General features: G+C 39.1%; 2 protein-coding genes across 8 annotated transcripts in view; one reads left to right on the top strand and one right to left on the bottom strand.

The window, feature by feature from the left end:
• The window catches only part of WDR7 (WD repeat domain 7), a 367,588-nt gene that overhangs the window by 246,065 nt on the left and 104,790 nt on the right, over window positions 1–16,733 (bottom strand). For all 7 annotated transcript variants that reach the window (XR_007773255.1, XM_050944630.1, XM_050944631.1 and 4 more), the window contains 2 exons: window positions 10,873–10,991; window positions 7,483–7,606 (listed from right to left, as the gene is read on the bottom strand). Coding sequence is in view for 6 of the 7 variants with exons in the window: in XM_050944630.1 (XP_050800587.1) it covers window positions 7,483–7,606; window positions 10,873–10,991 (243 nt within the window). In the remaining variant the exon portion in view is untranslated. The remainder of the gene's footprint in view (window positions 1–7,482; window positions 7,607–10,872; window positions 10,992–16,733) is intronic.
• The window catches only part of LOC127046995 (uncharacterized), a 441,735-nt gene that overhangs the window by 417,660 nt on the left and 7,342 nt on the right, over window positions 1–16,733 (top strand). The gene's annotated exons all lie outside the window — the stretch shown is intronic.

The following is a 16,733-nucleotide window of genomic DNA, read 5'->3' as shown; positions in this document are numbered from 1 at the left end:
TACTCCTATCTGCCAGGTACCCCCAGACTGTTAATAATGAAGTTGTGGTCCAATTAAATCACATCCAGCGTCTCCTGTCCTTCTTCCAGCATAGCCAGACAAATTACAATTTAGTTTAAACTATACGAGTGAAATCCTGGCCCAAATCTCCCATTGGTTTCAGGGGAAAAGGGATTTGACCCTGACTGTTTCCTCTAGACAGCTTTCTAATGTCAAAGGCTTGATTCATTTAAGAGTCAATTATCCTTTTTAAATGTATATTGCTAGAATATATCACGTTAGCAGAAGACTTGTGTTTATGTTTGTCACTTGTTGCAATTAAACATGAGCTTGTATACAAACTGCACAAGGAACATTTTGTATACATAGTTTATATACAGTTAGTGTAAAGTAACATTCCTGGCAGGCAAAAGTCTTCTGGTAACATTTTATGCTCACCCAACTCTCCTGAATAAAACAAAACCAAGTACTGTATCTTGATCAGTCAGATTCCACATCCATGCATTTTAACATAAATTTCCCGGCGCACAAGTATGCGCCTTTACTCCTAGCTATACTCAGTTTGACCAATTCCTCTCCCCTCTTGATCCTTTTGTCCTAAAATACATGTCAATGTTTACCATTTTAGCCATAAGTTATCCAAGTCATACTTCTTTATTTCACTCTTTCCTCACAATGTCATTCTTCTAGACCCTTAATCATTCTATTTTTCTCTTTTAAATCCCTCCAGTCTGTCAACATTTTTCTGAAGGCAGTCCACAGGCCAGTATTTTAAATTGCTACTTCTCCAGTGTCATTTAGAAGGAACACAAACCCACTAAGCAATAACGGAATGTCTCTGTTAATACAGTCCAAATTGCATTGTTGTCATTGTTTTCTGATGTTGCAAAATTAAATCCAATTTGCTGGTCATGAGCACTTTCAAGTTTTTTTTCAGTATTACTGTTTTCACAGTTGGTCCCATACCACCAATATCTGTTTTTCAAATTATTTTCCCAGTTGTACTAGACTGTATTTTTCTCATGCTGGATTTTATTATTTCCTGCACATATTAGTAACTTTCTAGGTCCCTTTATATGATTATTTTGTCGTGACTAATCTCTCAATTTAGTATCAGACTAATTGTAATCCTTTCATCTGCTGATTAAACAATAAGCATTATAAAGACTTTAAAAGATCAAAATCAAAATATCAGTGTAATCATATTTTCTTACTAAACATTTGAGAGAATATTTTTCTGTGAACAAATAAATCACTGGCTGCTACTAAGAAAACAGATCCTTACCTCATAACCGGAACACAAAAGCAAAACTAAAAAGACAGATTCTACAAGAACAAAGGGCTGTGCTTGAAACTGACATAGATATGTATTATGCTGCACATTTCTCTATAATTTTTTTCAGACATAAGGATTTAAGTAATGAGCAAAACAGCATATTGCAAATAACTAGAAAAAATCAAAATGACTATTGCCACTGGTTTTAACTAACATTTCTGGGGGTGGAGGGACGGGGACAGGGGAAGACAATTGTTTTCAAGGCAAGAGTATCATAGTCCACTGGCTAGTGTGAACAGGAGTTTATATACACACACACATATACAATACAAAAATAATTATGCATATGACCTTGTATCCTAGAAGGTTATTCAATCACTCTAGAGAAAAGAAATTAGTAATCATCAGTAGTTGCTATAGCAGCCACTCCCTAGAATAAAGGCAACTACAGCTGTATTCTACAGACTGAGTGCAACTGACCTCATAAAAAGGTCAATTACAAAAATAAATCCAAATATACAGAATGGCATGATGTCTACAACTATGAATCAAGACTCTTCCACCCATATACAGTATGCCATTGCTTAATATCTTATTCAATCCTTATTTTTGTGTTTAATTGTGTAATAATAAAAACGTACATGTCATAACTTTGGATAAAGGCCATAGTTATCAAAAGTTTGGTCTTCTGAAATGTAGAGAACTGTTTGTAACATTTTCAAGTTGTGTGTTCCATATAATTTAAGTTGTGTGTCCAATTTAGATTTACTAAGAATATTATATGTCTTCCACAAATCAATTGGCATTTAACATAAAAATCTATCTTATTGAATAGTAATTACATTTGTCCTTTGGACAAACACTGAAACGCTCATAAAAATGTACATTTTATTTTTTAAAGCAAATAATTTTTCAATTCTGAAACATATGTTAAGCAATTCTCTATATGAGATAGAAGTGTTTGCATATTATTATGCAACTACTTACAATAAATAAGAACTGGTTCAGTTTCTAGAGAAATCGTGGTGTATGACTTGAATAGATGATCTCATGAAGCACTACAAATGTCCAAGAAAACAGATTCTAGGACAGTTGTACAGCCATCTCTTTACTATGCTGCATACATTAATGGGTAAGAAAATAACTATGTTTGAAGAAAAAAAATAACTTTATGTAAGGTCTATTGCCAGCTATTTAACAGAGTTGGAGAGGAAAGGAAATGTATATTGGCATATCACATATATGTACACTACTGTAATATAAAGTATAGTAAAATATGGATAATATATATTACATCATATACATGCTTGCGAGTGTTGATTAATTATGAGAAAGACAATACTTTTTTTTCCTCAATTTTAAATTCAGCTTAACTTTTGTTGGCCCATGAGTACAATGCTTCTGACTTTTGCACTAATGCAATCTTCATTAGAGTCCATCATTCAGAAATCCAAAAGATACACATAATAGTCACGAAAAATATTTTGATGAGATTTTCTCAATATAGCTCTATCTCCAAATTCAAAACAAGATAACATAAGGACACTTGGATATACACATTAAGCCCTAATTTTACCAAACCATTCACTTTAAAAGTATCACTATTGTACTGTATACTTTTCCAAATTTCAAAACTCTAAAGAAAGATGAAACTATATGGTCAACTATATGGTGAAACTGCAGAAAAAAGTAGTTAAGAAGAAACAAAGTAATTATTAAAGGATTATTGCATATACAATTTTTCTCCCTTTTAAAAAAAAAGCACCCCAAAGAAGGGGAAGAAGTTTCAAAATACTGAGGATGATTTCTAACATAAACAACATCAGGAACAGAATAGTATATTGGATGCATGAAGGCTTGAGGAGAAGAAATAGATGGCTCAAGGGAATTGGTAATAGGATGTAGAGCCTTTCATCTTCAGTTCACAGGTTAAAATCCAGCCCAGGCTGGTAGTGACCAAACTGGTTACTAGACAGTGGCTGTTCAGTAACCAGTGTGAAATGAATTGGTGGTCAAAAATACAGTCTCAACCAGAAAAGTGTTCAGTATCATAAGCTGACGGACAGACTCAGCAGAGAGGTCAAAGTAAAAACCTTCACATCTCTAGAAACAGTTCCTTCTGGTCAGGTTTGAGACATAATGGCATGACACACAAGGGAGCACTGCTACTGCTGTACTAGTTTTATGGACAGAGGACCTGAGTTTCCAGTGCATCAATCCCAGCACCAATTACTATTTTTTTTTGATGGGGGAAGGGAGAACAGAAGGAAAAAAAGTGAACATACCCTTTCTATACAGAGGAAGGAAGTGAAACAAAGATATCCTCCAGTATTAAAAACAAGTTAAAGAGAATCTTAATATATGTTTAACACAAAAATTAAATAACTATTGTTTATGGTTTTTACTTAAAATGATAAAAGCCAAGGAATAATTTCAAAAGGGAGGAAGGTAAACTACCAGCCAGTGTAGTCCCTACCTCTACCTCCAATGTCTAGGCATTACTGTACACAATGTAGGGTCACAGACTCAAAACACTAGGAAATACTTCTGAACTGGCCAATTATTTATTGTTGTGTACATGGCAAACTGTAAAAGTAGGCAAAATTACTGTAGATTAATATTTAAACAAATATTTACATTATATTCAAATAGATCCTCTATCTCTGAAAACTGGGCAAATGAGACACGTCATGAGTAGTTCCTTTAAGACACAGTGTTACTGCTTCCAAACAAGCAGCAAGACAGTGAAGTGTTGGGTGATCTTCAAGGTCTGAATCTGGCAAATGCTTAGGCATGTGCTCAGGGGCGGCTCTAGACATTTCAACGCCTCAAGCATGCCCCAGGGGGCGCTCTGCAGGTCGCCGGTCCCATGGCTCCAGTGGCGTTCCCTCAGGCGTGCCTCCACCGAAGCCGCAGGACCAGCGGACCCTCCGCAGGCATGCCACCAAAGGCTGGCTGCCTGCCGCTCTCCCGGCAACCGACAGAGCGCCCCCTGCAGCATGCCGCCCCAAGCACACGCTTGGCATGCTGGGGCCCGGAGCCGCCCCTGCATGTGCTTATCTTTAATATCATGAGTAGTCTCGTTTATTTCAATAGTTATTTTGACTTCAGTGGGATTACTCTCTGTAATTGTTAACCAGGTACAGAGTGTTTGCAAGAATGGGGCCTAAATGATGAAGATAAGCATGAATAAATGTACTAAAAAGCTCATAAGGGTTATGTGAGTTCATTATTTTAGTATAGAGTTATTGTACCTATTTAGAGAATTGCATGTATTTTTCACTATTTTATTACACTAGAAAAACATTAAAAAAATCCAGAAAATATTAAGACAGTATAGTTTTTATTAGTAATATGTTCAAAAAAGTTATCAAGAGCCTTGGTCAGCAAAAACAGCACTTACAATTTTAGATTAAAAAATCCTATATAACCTTCAAAGAATTGTTGGGAGGGGAGGTGTTTGTTTTTTTAAGTAAAATAGTTAGGCAAAATAATAAAAAAAGTCTGTATTAATATAATCTTAAAATGTGATTTCATCAAATTTCAAAAGGTAAGCAAAGTCAGCCAAGCCAATACTTGGGTAGGAGCCAACCACAGAACACAGAGGTGCTGCAGATTAATTTTAGTGATTTCCAAGTCAGGAAATTAAATATGACCAACGTACATGTTTCCTGTAGTTTCTATTAGATTCTCCTTTGTTTCTTGTTCTAATCTTTTGTGAAATATTGATACAAGAATTATAAAAGGAAAAAGACTTCTTAGTTCATCTACTTCATCCACAGGATTAGGGTAGAATAAATGTTGGTGCACACTGTTACTGCACATTTTAGCAATTAATTAAATTATACCTATGTGATAAACTCTATACCTGTAAATCCAATTTCAATATAGGAAATTATTACTGTTTTTACAAAAATAATGCCTTTTGAGTAGTTGACACATCAACAAATTCATATTATCTTCAATAAAATACTATAATGAAACAGCACTGAAGCTTAAGGGATTTCCCCTAAACTTACAATAAAATCAAATTTGAAGACTCCATTGGCCCCAATTACAAGTTGCTGTAGAAATATCATTGATATGTTACAGAAATATTAAATTAGGAATAGGTTATAGCAGCAAATATTGTAGCTAGGAAAATCCAGTTTTCATAAACTTATATTTATTAACAATCGTTGAGTGGACCAAAATCAAAATCTAAAATGTATAAAGTCATTTTGCATCTAAAACAGAATATTTTTCAAAGTTTTCTATTAGGGATAAAGATGGCTATTCAATAGCTTGAATAAAGTGGCTTGGTGGTCTCAGAACAGCCTCTAGTGAACAGATGTTACAAATAAATATCACACTACTACCTTTACTGGCAGTATCAACGGAGACAATCACAGAGACTAAACTACCTTTCTTACTCTTACTGATGATCTCCACATCTGAGGCACATGTGCGGGTAGAATGGAGAAGCTTGCTTTATCAAAATATGTATGGTACATATTCAGTGGATAAACACTTAATTCTCAGGACCACCAACGTAGCGTCTTTCAACACCACCAAAATTAGGTCCCACCCCACAATCTGATCCAAGTGGGAGGACCCTTGTGTCAGGAAGTACTCCAGGTACTTCAGTAGGAATGTGTGTAGAAACAAGGGTATTAGTAGATCAGACTGCAGGACCTGGGCCTTAACAACAACAACTAGTTTTGGGGGGTTTTTAAAACAAATTGTTCCATGAAACTTGGTTTATTATATAAGGAAAGACAAAATGCAACTCCTTCTGTTATGCAGCATTAATACAAGATGGAATATTTCAAAGTATTCCAAGATGCATTCATCAATATATCTAAGAAAACTAAACTATTAGAACTTCCTCCTCTCTTCTGGAAAACAGCATCTCTAAGGGTAACATTTTTAAAGCAACTATATTTATTTATATTTAATAACTCAAACCTTATTACCAGAGTACCTTAGGCACTTAGGAATCCAAGTTCTGTTGACTTTTAGCAAGATGTGGGCTCCTAAGTGACTTCTGCAAAAGGTACTGAGGCTTCTAAAGTCATTTCTGTGCTTTTGAAAATATTATACAAATAGTTCTAGGTGTGTGGGGGGTAGAATGTTATGGAGGGAATATTTAAACACATAAATTGCACTTTATTGAGTTGAAAATAAATCTATGAATATTCTTTCAAAGTAAATTGGAATATTAATTTATTGATGTCTTATAACGCTGCATGGCACTAAGTCTGAAACATAATGTCTAGAAGTAGAAGGTAAACCATGGCTCCAGCCATTAATTCAAAGATAGCATAAGAAGAGGAGCAGAAATAACTACATTTACTGGACAGATTTATGGAAAAGCTGAATTTAAATAACGAGGAAGTTACAAAGCCTTCTGTTGTTCAGCTCACAAACACATATCCAATTACCATCAGAGAAATCTCTCCCATTCTTATAACTAATTTTTCATATTTTCTTTTAAATTCAGCCCTACTCTGTTGAATTGCAGCAAGGTGATCTAGTTAACCATGTCCTTGGCAGCACAAACTGTCTGAACTTTACTCAGGCGGGGGGAAAAAATGAAGGATTAGTATTTGGTTTTCCTTCCAGTCTTACAACAATGAATTCACTTGGAAATTTCATAGGATAAATATTGATATAAATGTAACACTAGCCATTCCCCAAACGTGAACTGGACCAGACCAACCTTGCACAGGTATTTCAGACACATACAGTATATGCCCGTGAGCATTTAGGAGACAACAGCTCTAGCTCTAGTTTACCTTTTTTCTAACAACATTTGATATTAAACTACTTGTAAATAAATACAGAGAGAGGTTTTGTTCAAGAAATTTTAGTGCTGCTTTTCCTAAATAAACTATTGCTTTTTTAAACAAATGACCATTGAAGTAGTATGCTCTCTTTTTTCCTCCTTCTTCTTTACAGAGAAACACACACAAAACATCACAGAATTTAACAGGACAATATTTATAGCACAAATCTGTGATTGTGATGCTGATCATTCAGAAAGAGAAACGTTTGATTACCCAGACAGCTAATAACCTAAATTCTGGGATTTCATTAAATAACAGATATTACAAACAAAACCGCTTTCCTCTGGTTTGTACCAGTATTCATATTTGTTGTTGATACACTTTCCTTAGTCATATATTTTAACCAAATTAGTTTCAGGATAAATAGAGAGTACTCACGTGATATAATACTGTCCATATATTGTGGTAAATATGGAGCCCAAGCATCAATTGTTTCTTTCCGCCCTGCCTGTTCAATTCTTCTCAGTTCTGCTAACAGCAAGGCCTGGGCAGCTTCCCTTACCTATAAAGTAAACCAGAATATCATACAAGGTCATCTCTCAAATGAGATTTACAAATATTTTAAAAAGGTAATGGGAAAGTTATCCAGCCATTACATTCTTACAATACAAACAGCAGAGCTAAGCTAAAAAGATATATTTACAAAACCCAACTCAGGCATCACATACTTATGTCACCAAGTTACAGTTCGGTCCCTGCTTCCCCTAGCTGGGGCTGAGGTTGGGAAGGTATGCTGCGCAAGCCATATAGCTGCTTTAACTGCACCTTGCCTTCCAGAGGAAGAGGAATAAAGCCCCACAGTAGCTACTTTTCCCTGCCAATGAAAAGATCAGCAATATAAGGAGGCCAAGTTAGGGAAGGGAGAATACAAGGGAGCTCACAACTAAGTCCTGAATTTATAGAGCGTGATATTTGGATACTTAGCAACAGATCTAAGAAATTAGACCTTCTTTTCTGTGAAAGATGTTTAAGGAAAATTAATTTGGGACTTTCTAGAACTACCTAGAAAGAATTCTATAGAATTCTCTTCTATACTTTCCCAAAATACTTTTCCAACTTCAACAAAGTTTGAAAAAAAGTCAAAAAACCACATTTTTTAAAAAGTCGTTAAGTTTAAATATGCTTTTTGCCCATTTAGTATATAATCTGGACAGCTGGACATGTTAAAGAAAAAAATACTATAAAATCAACAAATACAAAATATTATTTTAAATGTAAATGGCAAAATTTCCATTCACAGATGTCAAAGCATTTAATAAAAGTAAGCATCAGCACATACATTTACATATGGGGTATCTGAGACACAGAAGTTAAGGCACTTGCCCAAGGTCAAAGAAGAAGTCACTGACAGAGCAGGGTCTACACCTGACAGCTAACTCAAGTGTTCTAGCTACCAAACTTTGCGGCTGAGGAAAATTGCAGTTATCTTTTAAAGTGATTGTGCTTTCTGGGAACACGAACATGTTATATAATATCTAGTAATAGGACAACTACTCAGAAATATACAAATCTACCAGTGCTTTTGTACAAAGTATACTTCAGGCAGATAACACAAAGCATATACCAATTAAACTAGGAGACTGCTTAAATTCTACACCTCTGTTCTTCATTCCTTTCTTTTAAAGCTGCACAATTAACATCCCTGCGGCCCCCGCTCCCCCCAAACAGCATAGGTGGTGCCAATCCATTTTCAGACTATTGTAAATGTATTCCAAAAATTATAATAACTTTGCAGCCTCTTAATAGAAATCGAGTTGAAAACTTTGTCCTTAATGAGATTTTAAGCAGATTCCAGAAAATTCTAGATCTGAATGGATAAAATATATTTCAAATATATACAGTACATTTATGTTTCCTGTTCGTCATTGTAGGTTATTCAGAAATTAAGAAAAAATACAGATGTTAAAATGTCAAAGGAATGTTTATAAACCAACCAGAAAATTAAACATAATATATATGAAATTGTAGTATGTTTCATTTTGAAACAGACAAAGATAGGGTGCAGTGAATATGTCCTCCCTGAACCTAAATACTGTTTTTAGGTCTCTGGGACATAATGAAAAAAATCATCTCTGACAGTTACATAGAGCTAAATTCTACGTCCATTTCCATAACTAAATGAAAAAAAAATTAAACAAATGTTAATAGTTTTTTAGCTTTCATTGACTTCTTGACACATTGAAGAGTGCATTCACTTAGAATCATAGAAGATTAGGATTGGAAAAGACTTCAGGAGGTCATCTGGTCGAACCCCCTGCTCAAAGCAGGACCAACACCAACTAAATCATCCCAACCAGGGCTTCGTCAAGCGGGCCTTAAAAAACCTCTGACAATGGAGATTTCACCACCTTGATAGGTAATCCATTCCAGTGCTTCACAACCCTTCTAGTGAAATAGTTTTTCCTAATATCCAACCTAGACCTCCCCCCCTGCAGCTTGAGACCATTTACTCCTTGTTCTGTCATCTGCTACCACTGAGACAGCCTAGCTCCATCCTCTCTGGAACTCCTCTTCAGGTAGTTGAAGGTTGCTATCAAATCCCCGCCCCTTCACTCTGCTCTTCTGCAGACTAAATAAGCCCAATTCCCTCAGCCTCTCCTCATAAATCATGTGCCCCAGTCCCCTAATAATTTTTGTTGCTCTCCACTGGACTTTCTCCAATTTGTCCACATCTGTAGTGGGGGGCCCAAAACTGGACACAATACTAAAGATGTGGTCTCACCAATGCTGAATAGAGGAGAATAATCACTTCCCTCGATGTGCTGGCAATGCTCCTACTAATGCAGCCCAATATGCCATTAGCCTCCTTGGTAACAAGGGCATACTGTTGACTCTTTTTCAGCTTCTTGTCCACTGTAATCCCCAGATCCTTTTCTGCAGAACTGACGCTTAGCCAGTCGGTCCCCAGCTTGTAGCCGTGCATGGGATTCTTCCATCCTAAGTACAGGACTCCACACTTGTCCTTGTTGAACCTCATCAGATTTCTTTTGGCACAATCTTCCAATTTATCTAGGTCACTCTGTACCCTATCCTTACCTTCCACCACATCTACCTCACCCTCCAGCTTAGTGTCATCTGCAAACATGCTGAGGGTGCAAACCATTCCATCATCCAGATCATTAATGAAGACAGTGAACAAAACCAGCCACAGGACAGACCCCTGGGGCACTCTGCCAATCAGATATCGAACGCTGATCACTACCCGTTGAGCCCAACAATCTAGCCAGCTTTCTATCCACCTTATAGTCCAATCATCCAGCCCATACTTTTTTAACTTGCTGGCAAGAATACTGTGGGAGACTGTATCAAAAGCTTTCTCCATATCCACTGAGTCAGTTATCTCATTGTTTTATTTCATTTTATTTCACTTATTTTATTAAATAAAAGAGAAGACTTATAAACTGCTTGGAATTCAGCTACTCCAAATGAATTTGTTAAAATGGTCTGTAGATTAGGGAAAGGGGGTTTTCGACTGCCAAATAAAATTACTTACAGGTATTTTAGTGGAACAATGATGACATCCAGTGGCCAGTTAGATAAACCACAGATTCATATTTCTCTTAATAAAGTTCTACAGTTCTAGCTCCCTATTTAAATCCAAAATACTGGTTTAAAATATAGAGAGGCCAGGTATCTGTTTAAAAGATGACCTGCTATTTAAAAATATATTAACCATTATCCAATTTTGCAGCTTACAATTTTTTTTAGAACCTAAATTCTTTGTCATATGCAGAACCCTTTGTTTTGCAATTTGCAACTTAATATTACCTCCAAGCATCGATCCTGCCACCTGCGAGCTAGCATCTCAAGAAGAGGAGGTCTAAATTTCTCCAAACCCAACAGGTCAGGAAGCATAACACAATGCATAGCGGCTAATTGACTCCATCCTGTTAAAATATGTTAAAAACAGGCATAAAAACACATAGGCAATTTTAAAAACGAAAGGATAAAATAAATGCATTTTCTTTAAATGTATTCAAAATATTTTTGGATTTACTCTGGCCACGGCTTAGGACATGCACTTTTTCCCTAAGGCTAAATTGCTTCTTAGGGAACAGTGAGGAAACTACTCTGGATGCAGACAGATCTCTCACTGACAAGATCAGTGTCTTAGTAAATAATATGCAATACTTTTTCCTGTAAGGCAGATATTTTTACATAAAGAATAATATTCCTGTTGCCACAAAAAACCAAATACACAGCTAAATCTCTCTTCTAAGCTAAATTCAGACAAGTTTGTCAATTGCAACAACTCACAAAATGTTACATAGTAGCAAGAAGTCACAAAAATCAAGGTTCAAAAAAAACAAAGAAGACAAACCAAACAGATGAGTTACTACTACAGATATGAGGTATATTTAAACAGCAGTTAAAAGAATCTTTGTTGAGATCAAAAGAGGGCTGCGTGTCAGCTAAAAACATGGACATCTGTTTGTCATCGTCATCTGAAGCAGAACAGAATTCTTTTCCCCTCTGTCATGGGAACCTAAGCTGTAACCGTAAATAGAACTTGCCCATCAATTTCCATGGGCTCTGGGCCATCTTTCCATACTTTCCAGTGGACATTGGATCAAGCCTCCACAGCACATATGTACCAACCAAACAAATTGAATTGGCTCTCTAAGGCTCAGATCCTGCAAAGAAAACTAACTGGTCAGATCCCTACACATGTGCAGAACCTCACTGACTTACACTGGGGTCTATCTGCCTGTGTCTCAGTGCACACTGAGAATCAGGGTCTCAGTCATAATCTACATTGCGGTCTTCACTCAACAAAGTATTTAAAACATGCTTTGAGACTTAAAGTGCGTAAGTTCATTACTGAATCAGGGATTATACATAGAACAAAAAAACAAAATCCATGAATTCATTCAACATTGAAGTTGAGATTTTAAAAAGCACCACCCAAGAAATTCAAAGGAAGTGTAACTCAGCTGGCTCGTATATACATTATAATTTGCATTACTTTATATGGAGTTAATGCCTTAATATTCAAGTGCAACATGTCCAGATTACAGTCATTAAGCAAGTAAAGTGTCAGCAGTAATACTGCACATTGTTTTCGTTTTTGTACTTAATTTAATTTTAGTTTTTTAAAGTATTATTTTAAATAACAAATAGAAAAGGTGCTAGTTTAAAGTGACCTACAGCATGTGAAAATAGAATATACAATTCAATATTTGTATGAAAGCTTGACCTGTTCATTTAAATCCTTATTTCAACATGTAACGCTTCAGACATATATTCATACCATAACACACTGAAGCATCATACCTTCTATGTTTTTTTTAAAAAGTCAGTAAAAATAAGCATATCCACCTTGTACAATATGGTATTTTAGAATGTTTATAACTTATTCCAAGTAAAATTTCTTGAATTGCAGAAAAAAGACCCTCTCTCTTAACTGACTCAGTGGGTACTAAAAGTCAGTGCGGCTTTCCAGGGACTCAGGAGTCCACTATGAAAAGTGAATTTCTTGATCAAGGTTTTGATCGATGCCAAGTTTGATTTATTTTAGTTATTTTTATTTTTTTGTAAACTCTAAAAATGATTTGTGCATGGAAGGCATCACAATACCTTCATTAACTATGGAAAGGTCTTTCCTTCATTCATAGGTACCATCAAAAAACATACAAAAATAATGTCAAGCTTTCCTACAGAAAAGAACATTGGCAGTACTCAAGTTTAAGAAATGACAAAATACTCATACTAACAGTTATTCTCAAGAATCTTTACTATGAATTTGATATTCCTGTCATTGCAAACTGTAAAACAGAAATTACATCCACAACAGAGAAACTAATCTGTTAAACATAATACTAAAGATATTTAAAAAAAAAATTTTAAATGGTTTCATGGCTCCAGAATGCAAAATGCATATGTTCCCATAGTTGTGGCCATCCAAGGTGCCTGAACTGGAGCTCCATTTATATATGTAGGTGTGGCAAATTCAATTTATATTTATTAATAATTTCAATGGAAAGTATTTGTCTTAGGGCTGTCAAGCAATTAAAAAAATTGATTGTGATTAATCCGGCTGTTGTTAATAGAATATCATTTATTTAAAGATTTTTGAATGTTTTCTACATTTTCAAACATATTGATTTCAATTACAACACAAAATACAAAGTGTACAGTACTCACTTTATATTATTTTAATTACAGATATTTGCACTGTAAAAAACAAAAGAAAAAGACGGTTACTCACCTTTGTAACTGTTGTTCTTCGAGATGTGTTGCTCATATCCATTCCAGTTAGGTGTGTGTGCGTGCCATGTGCACGTTCGTAGGAAGATTTTTACCCTAGCAACACTCGGTGGGTCGGCTGGGCGCCCCCTGGAGTAGCGCCACTATGGCGCCGGATATATATCCCTGCCGACTCAGCCACCCTTCAGTTCCTTCTTGCTGGCTACTCTGACAGTGGGGAAGGAGGGTGGGTTTGGAATGGATATGAGCAACACATCTCGAAGAACAACAGTTACAAAGGTGAGTAACCGTCTTTTCTTCTTCGAGTGCCTGCTCATATCCATTCCAGTTAGGTGATTCCCAAGCCTTACATAGGCGGTGGGGTCGGAGTGAAATGTGGCAGAATGTAAAAATGCTGAGCCAGACGCTGCAGCATCTCTTGACTGTTGAACCAGAGCATAATGCGAAGCAAAGGTATGGACTGAGGACCATGGAGCTGCGCGACAGATCTTGTGGGTAGGTACACGAGCCAGTAAGGCGGCAGATGAAGCCTGAGCCCTGGTAGAAGGCACGGTGATATGGCTTGGGGAAATATGAGACAAATCATAACAAGTGCGGATGCACGCCATCACCCGAGATGAGATCCTCAGAGGAAACGGGTAGGCCTATCCTTCGGTCTGCTATCGCAACAGAGAGTTGGGGGGGTTTACGAAATGGTTTTGTCCGCTCAATATAAAATGCGAGCGGTCTACGGACATCCAGGGAGTGCAATTTTGTTGCCCCCATTGCGCTGAGTGTGGTTAACATGAAAGGCTGAAACCACCTTAGGGAGGAAAGCCAGGTGTGGTCGTTACTGCACCTTGTCTTTGTGGAACATAGTGTACGGCGGAACCACCGTAAAAGCCCTGAGCTTGGAGACTCGCCTGGCCGATGTAATGGCTACAAGGAAAGCTGTCTTCCAAGACAGGTATAGCAGCGAGCAGGTAGCTAACGGCTCGAAAGGGGGAGACATAAGTCTGGTTAAAACTAGGTTGAGGTCCCAGGTTGGGGCTGGGTGGGTTGAGGGTCTGGTTAAAACTAGGTTGAGGGTATAAGCACTCCAAGCCCTTGAGGAACCTCGAAACCATGGAGTGTGAGAACACGGAACGTCCACCTTAGCCTGAGTGGAAGGTAGAGATGGCTGCCAAGTGTACCCTCAGCGATGATACCGCTAGGCCCTGCTGTTTTAGGCCAGGGGTAGTCCAAAATAGAGAGGATGGAGACCTCAGTAGGAGTAAGATCAAGTGTTTCGCACCTGTAGGAGAAACGCTTCCACTCGGACAGGTACGTTGACCAGGTGGAAGGCTTCCTGCTACCCTGGTTTAGCCACGCAGCAGCCACACCATGAGGTGAAGAGACTGCAGGTCTGGGTGGCGAAGCCTGCCGTGATCCTGAGTTATGAGGTCTGGGAGGAGTGGCAGTGTAATTGGGTTGGCTATCGACAGGTCGAGCAACGTAGTGTATCAGTGCTGCCTGGATGATCATAACGATGCGCGCTCTGCCCCTGCGGAGTTTCAGCAGGACCCTATGAATCAGTGGGAACGGTGGGAAGGCATAAAGGAGTTGGCTCTTCCACGGCATCAGGAAAGCGTCCGAGATCGATCTCAGGGAGAGACCTTGGAAGGTGCAGAACATCTGGCATGTCCTGTTCTCGCTGTAAGTGAACAGGTCTATGTGGGGAAAAAATCCCCACTTCTGGAAAACAGAATGCATTACATCGGGGCAGATTGACCACTTGTGAGACAGGAAAGACCGGCTGAGTCAATGCGCCAAGGTGTTCCGAACGCCTGGGAGAAAGGACACTACCAGATTTATCAAGTGGGCTATGCAAAAGTCCTAGAGATGGATGGCTTCCTGACAAAAGGAGGAAGACTATGTCCCTCCCTGGTTGTTTATGTAGCACATGGCCGTTGTGTTGGCTGTAAACACTGAGACACCATGGCCTCACAGCTGCTGCTGGAACCCCTGGCACACCAGGCGGACTGCTCTCATTTTTGGACATTTATGTGGAATGCGAGCTCCTGAGAAGACCAAAGGCCTTAAGCTCGAAGGTGACCGAGGTGAGCACCCAGCTGAGAGATGACGCGTCCGTTGTCAGGGACATTGAGGGCTGGGGCAGATGGAACGGCATCCCTGCCCACACCAGGGAGGGAGTTAGGTACCATTCTAGGGAACCTAGGGTGCTCAAGGGAATGGTGACTATTGTGACCATTGGGTCCCTGTCCGGGCGGTACACCGAGTTGAGCCAAACTTGGAGAGGATGGAGGCGGAGCCTGGCGTGTTTGGTTACAAACTTGCAGGCATCCATGGGACCCAGAAGACCGAGACAAGTGCGAGCTGAGGTCGTTGGGAAAGTCTGCAGACCTCCGATGAATGTTGCCATCGCCTGAAACCGCAGCTGCGGTAAGCAGGCTCTGGCTAGATCGGAGTCCAGGATAGCTCCTATGAAGTCTAACCTCTGTGTGGGAACCAGAGTGGATTTTTCTATAGTGATCATCAGGCCCAGACGTGTGAATAGGTCCTTGACGATGCCCACATGCTGAGTGATTTGTGTCTCGGAGTCTCCTCAGATAAGCCAATCATCCAGATACGGAAAAACGCATATCCGACGTCGGCGGAGGTGGGCGGCGACTACGGTCATACACTTGGTCAATAACAGTGGGGCTGCAGAAAGGCCAAACAGCAGGACTGTAAACTGGAAGTACTGACGGTTGGCTAGAAAGCGAAGGTATCTCCTGTGTGGAGGGAAGATGGCGATGTGAAAGTACGCGTCCTTCATATCGAGGGCGGCATACCAGTCTCCAGGATCCAAGGACTGGATAATGGTTCCCAGGGATATCATGCGGAACTTCAACCTTATCATAAACTTGTTGGGTCCTCGCAGGTCTAGGATAGGTCTGAAACCTCCGTTCGACTTGGGGATTAGGGAATAACGGAAGCAAAACCCCTTGCCCCTGTTGTCCATCGGCGTCTGCACCTCTTGTAAGAGGAATTGCTCGTGAGACGGATCCCTGAAGAGGGACAGGGTTGGAACAAATTGGAGGTGGTACCCATACTCCAGCGTTCGTAGGACCCAGCAATCTGAAGTTAACTGGGACCCCGCCAGGAGGAAGTACGAGTGGGATCCTGGCCTGTAACTGGTACGCCGACCTCGGGCGCACCTTCGGAAGTTCGTCTTTGGTCCCGGTGGTGGTTGCGAGGGACCTTGATCTTGGCCCTCTTAGGGTCCTGACGATCGTCTGCGACCACCTCGGCTGCGCCGCCTGCCAAAGTGCTGTCTCTGGCTAGGCACAGAGTACGGCGGTGTGGCTGGAGACGGAAAGGCCTGCGTTTGGTCACCAACGTATGCACGCCGAGAGAGCGCATTAGGACCCTGTTGACCTTCAGGCTTTGCAGCCTGGGGC

This window comes from Gopherus flavomarginatus, chromosome 3, assembly GCF_025201925.1.
Source record: "Gopherus flavomarginatus isolate rGopFla2 chromosome 3, rGopFla2.mat.asm, whole genome shotgun sequence".
Taxonomy (NCBI): domain Eukaryota; kingdom Metazoa; phylum Chordata; order Testudines; family Testudinidae; genus Gopherus; species Gopherus flavomarginatus.
Note: the sequence above shows the minus strand (reverse complement) of the source record. Positions and strands in the feature narration are given on the sequence as shown.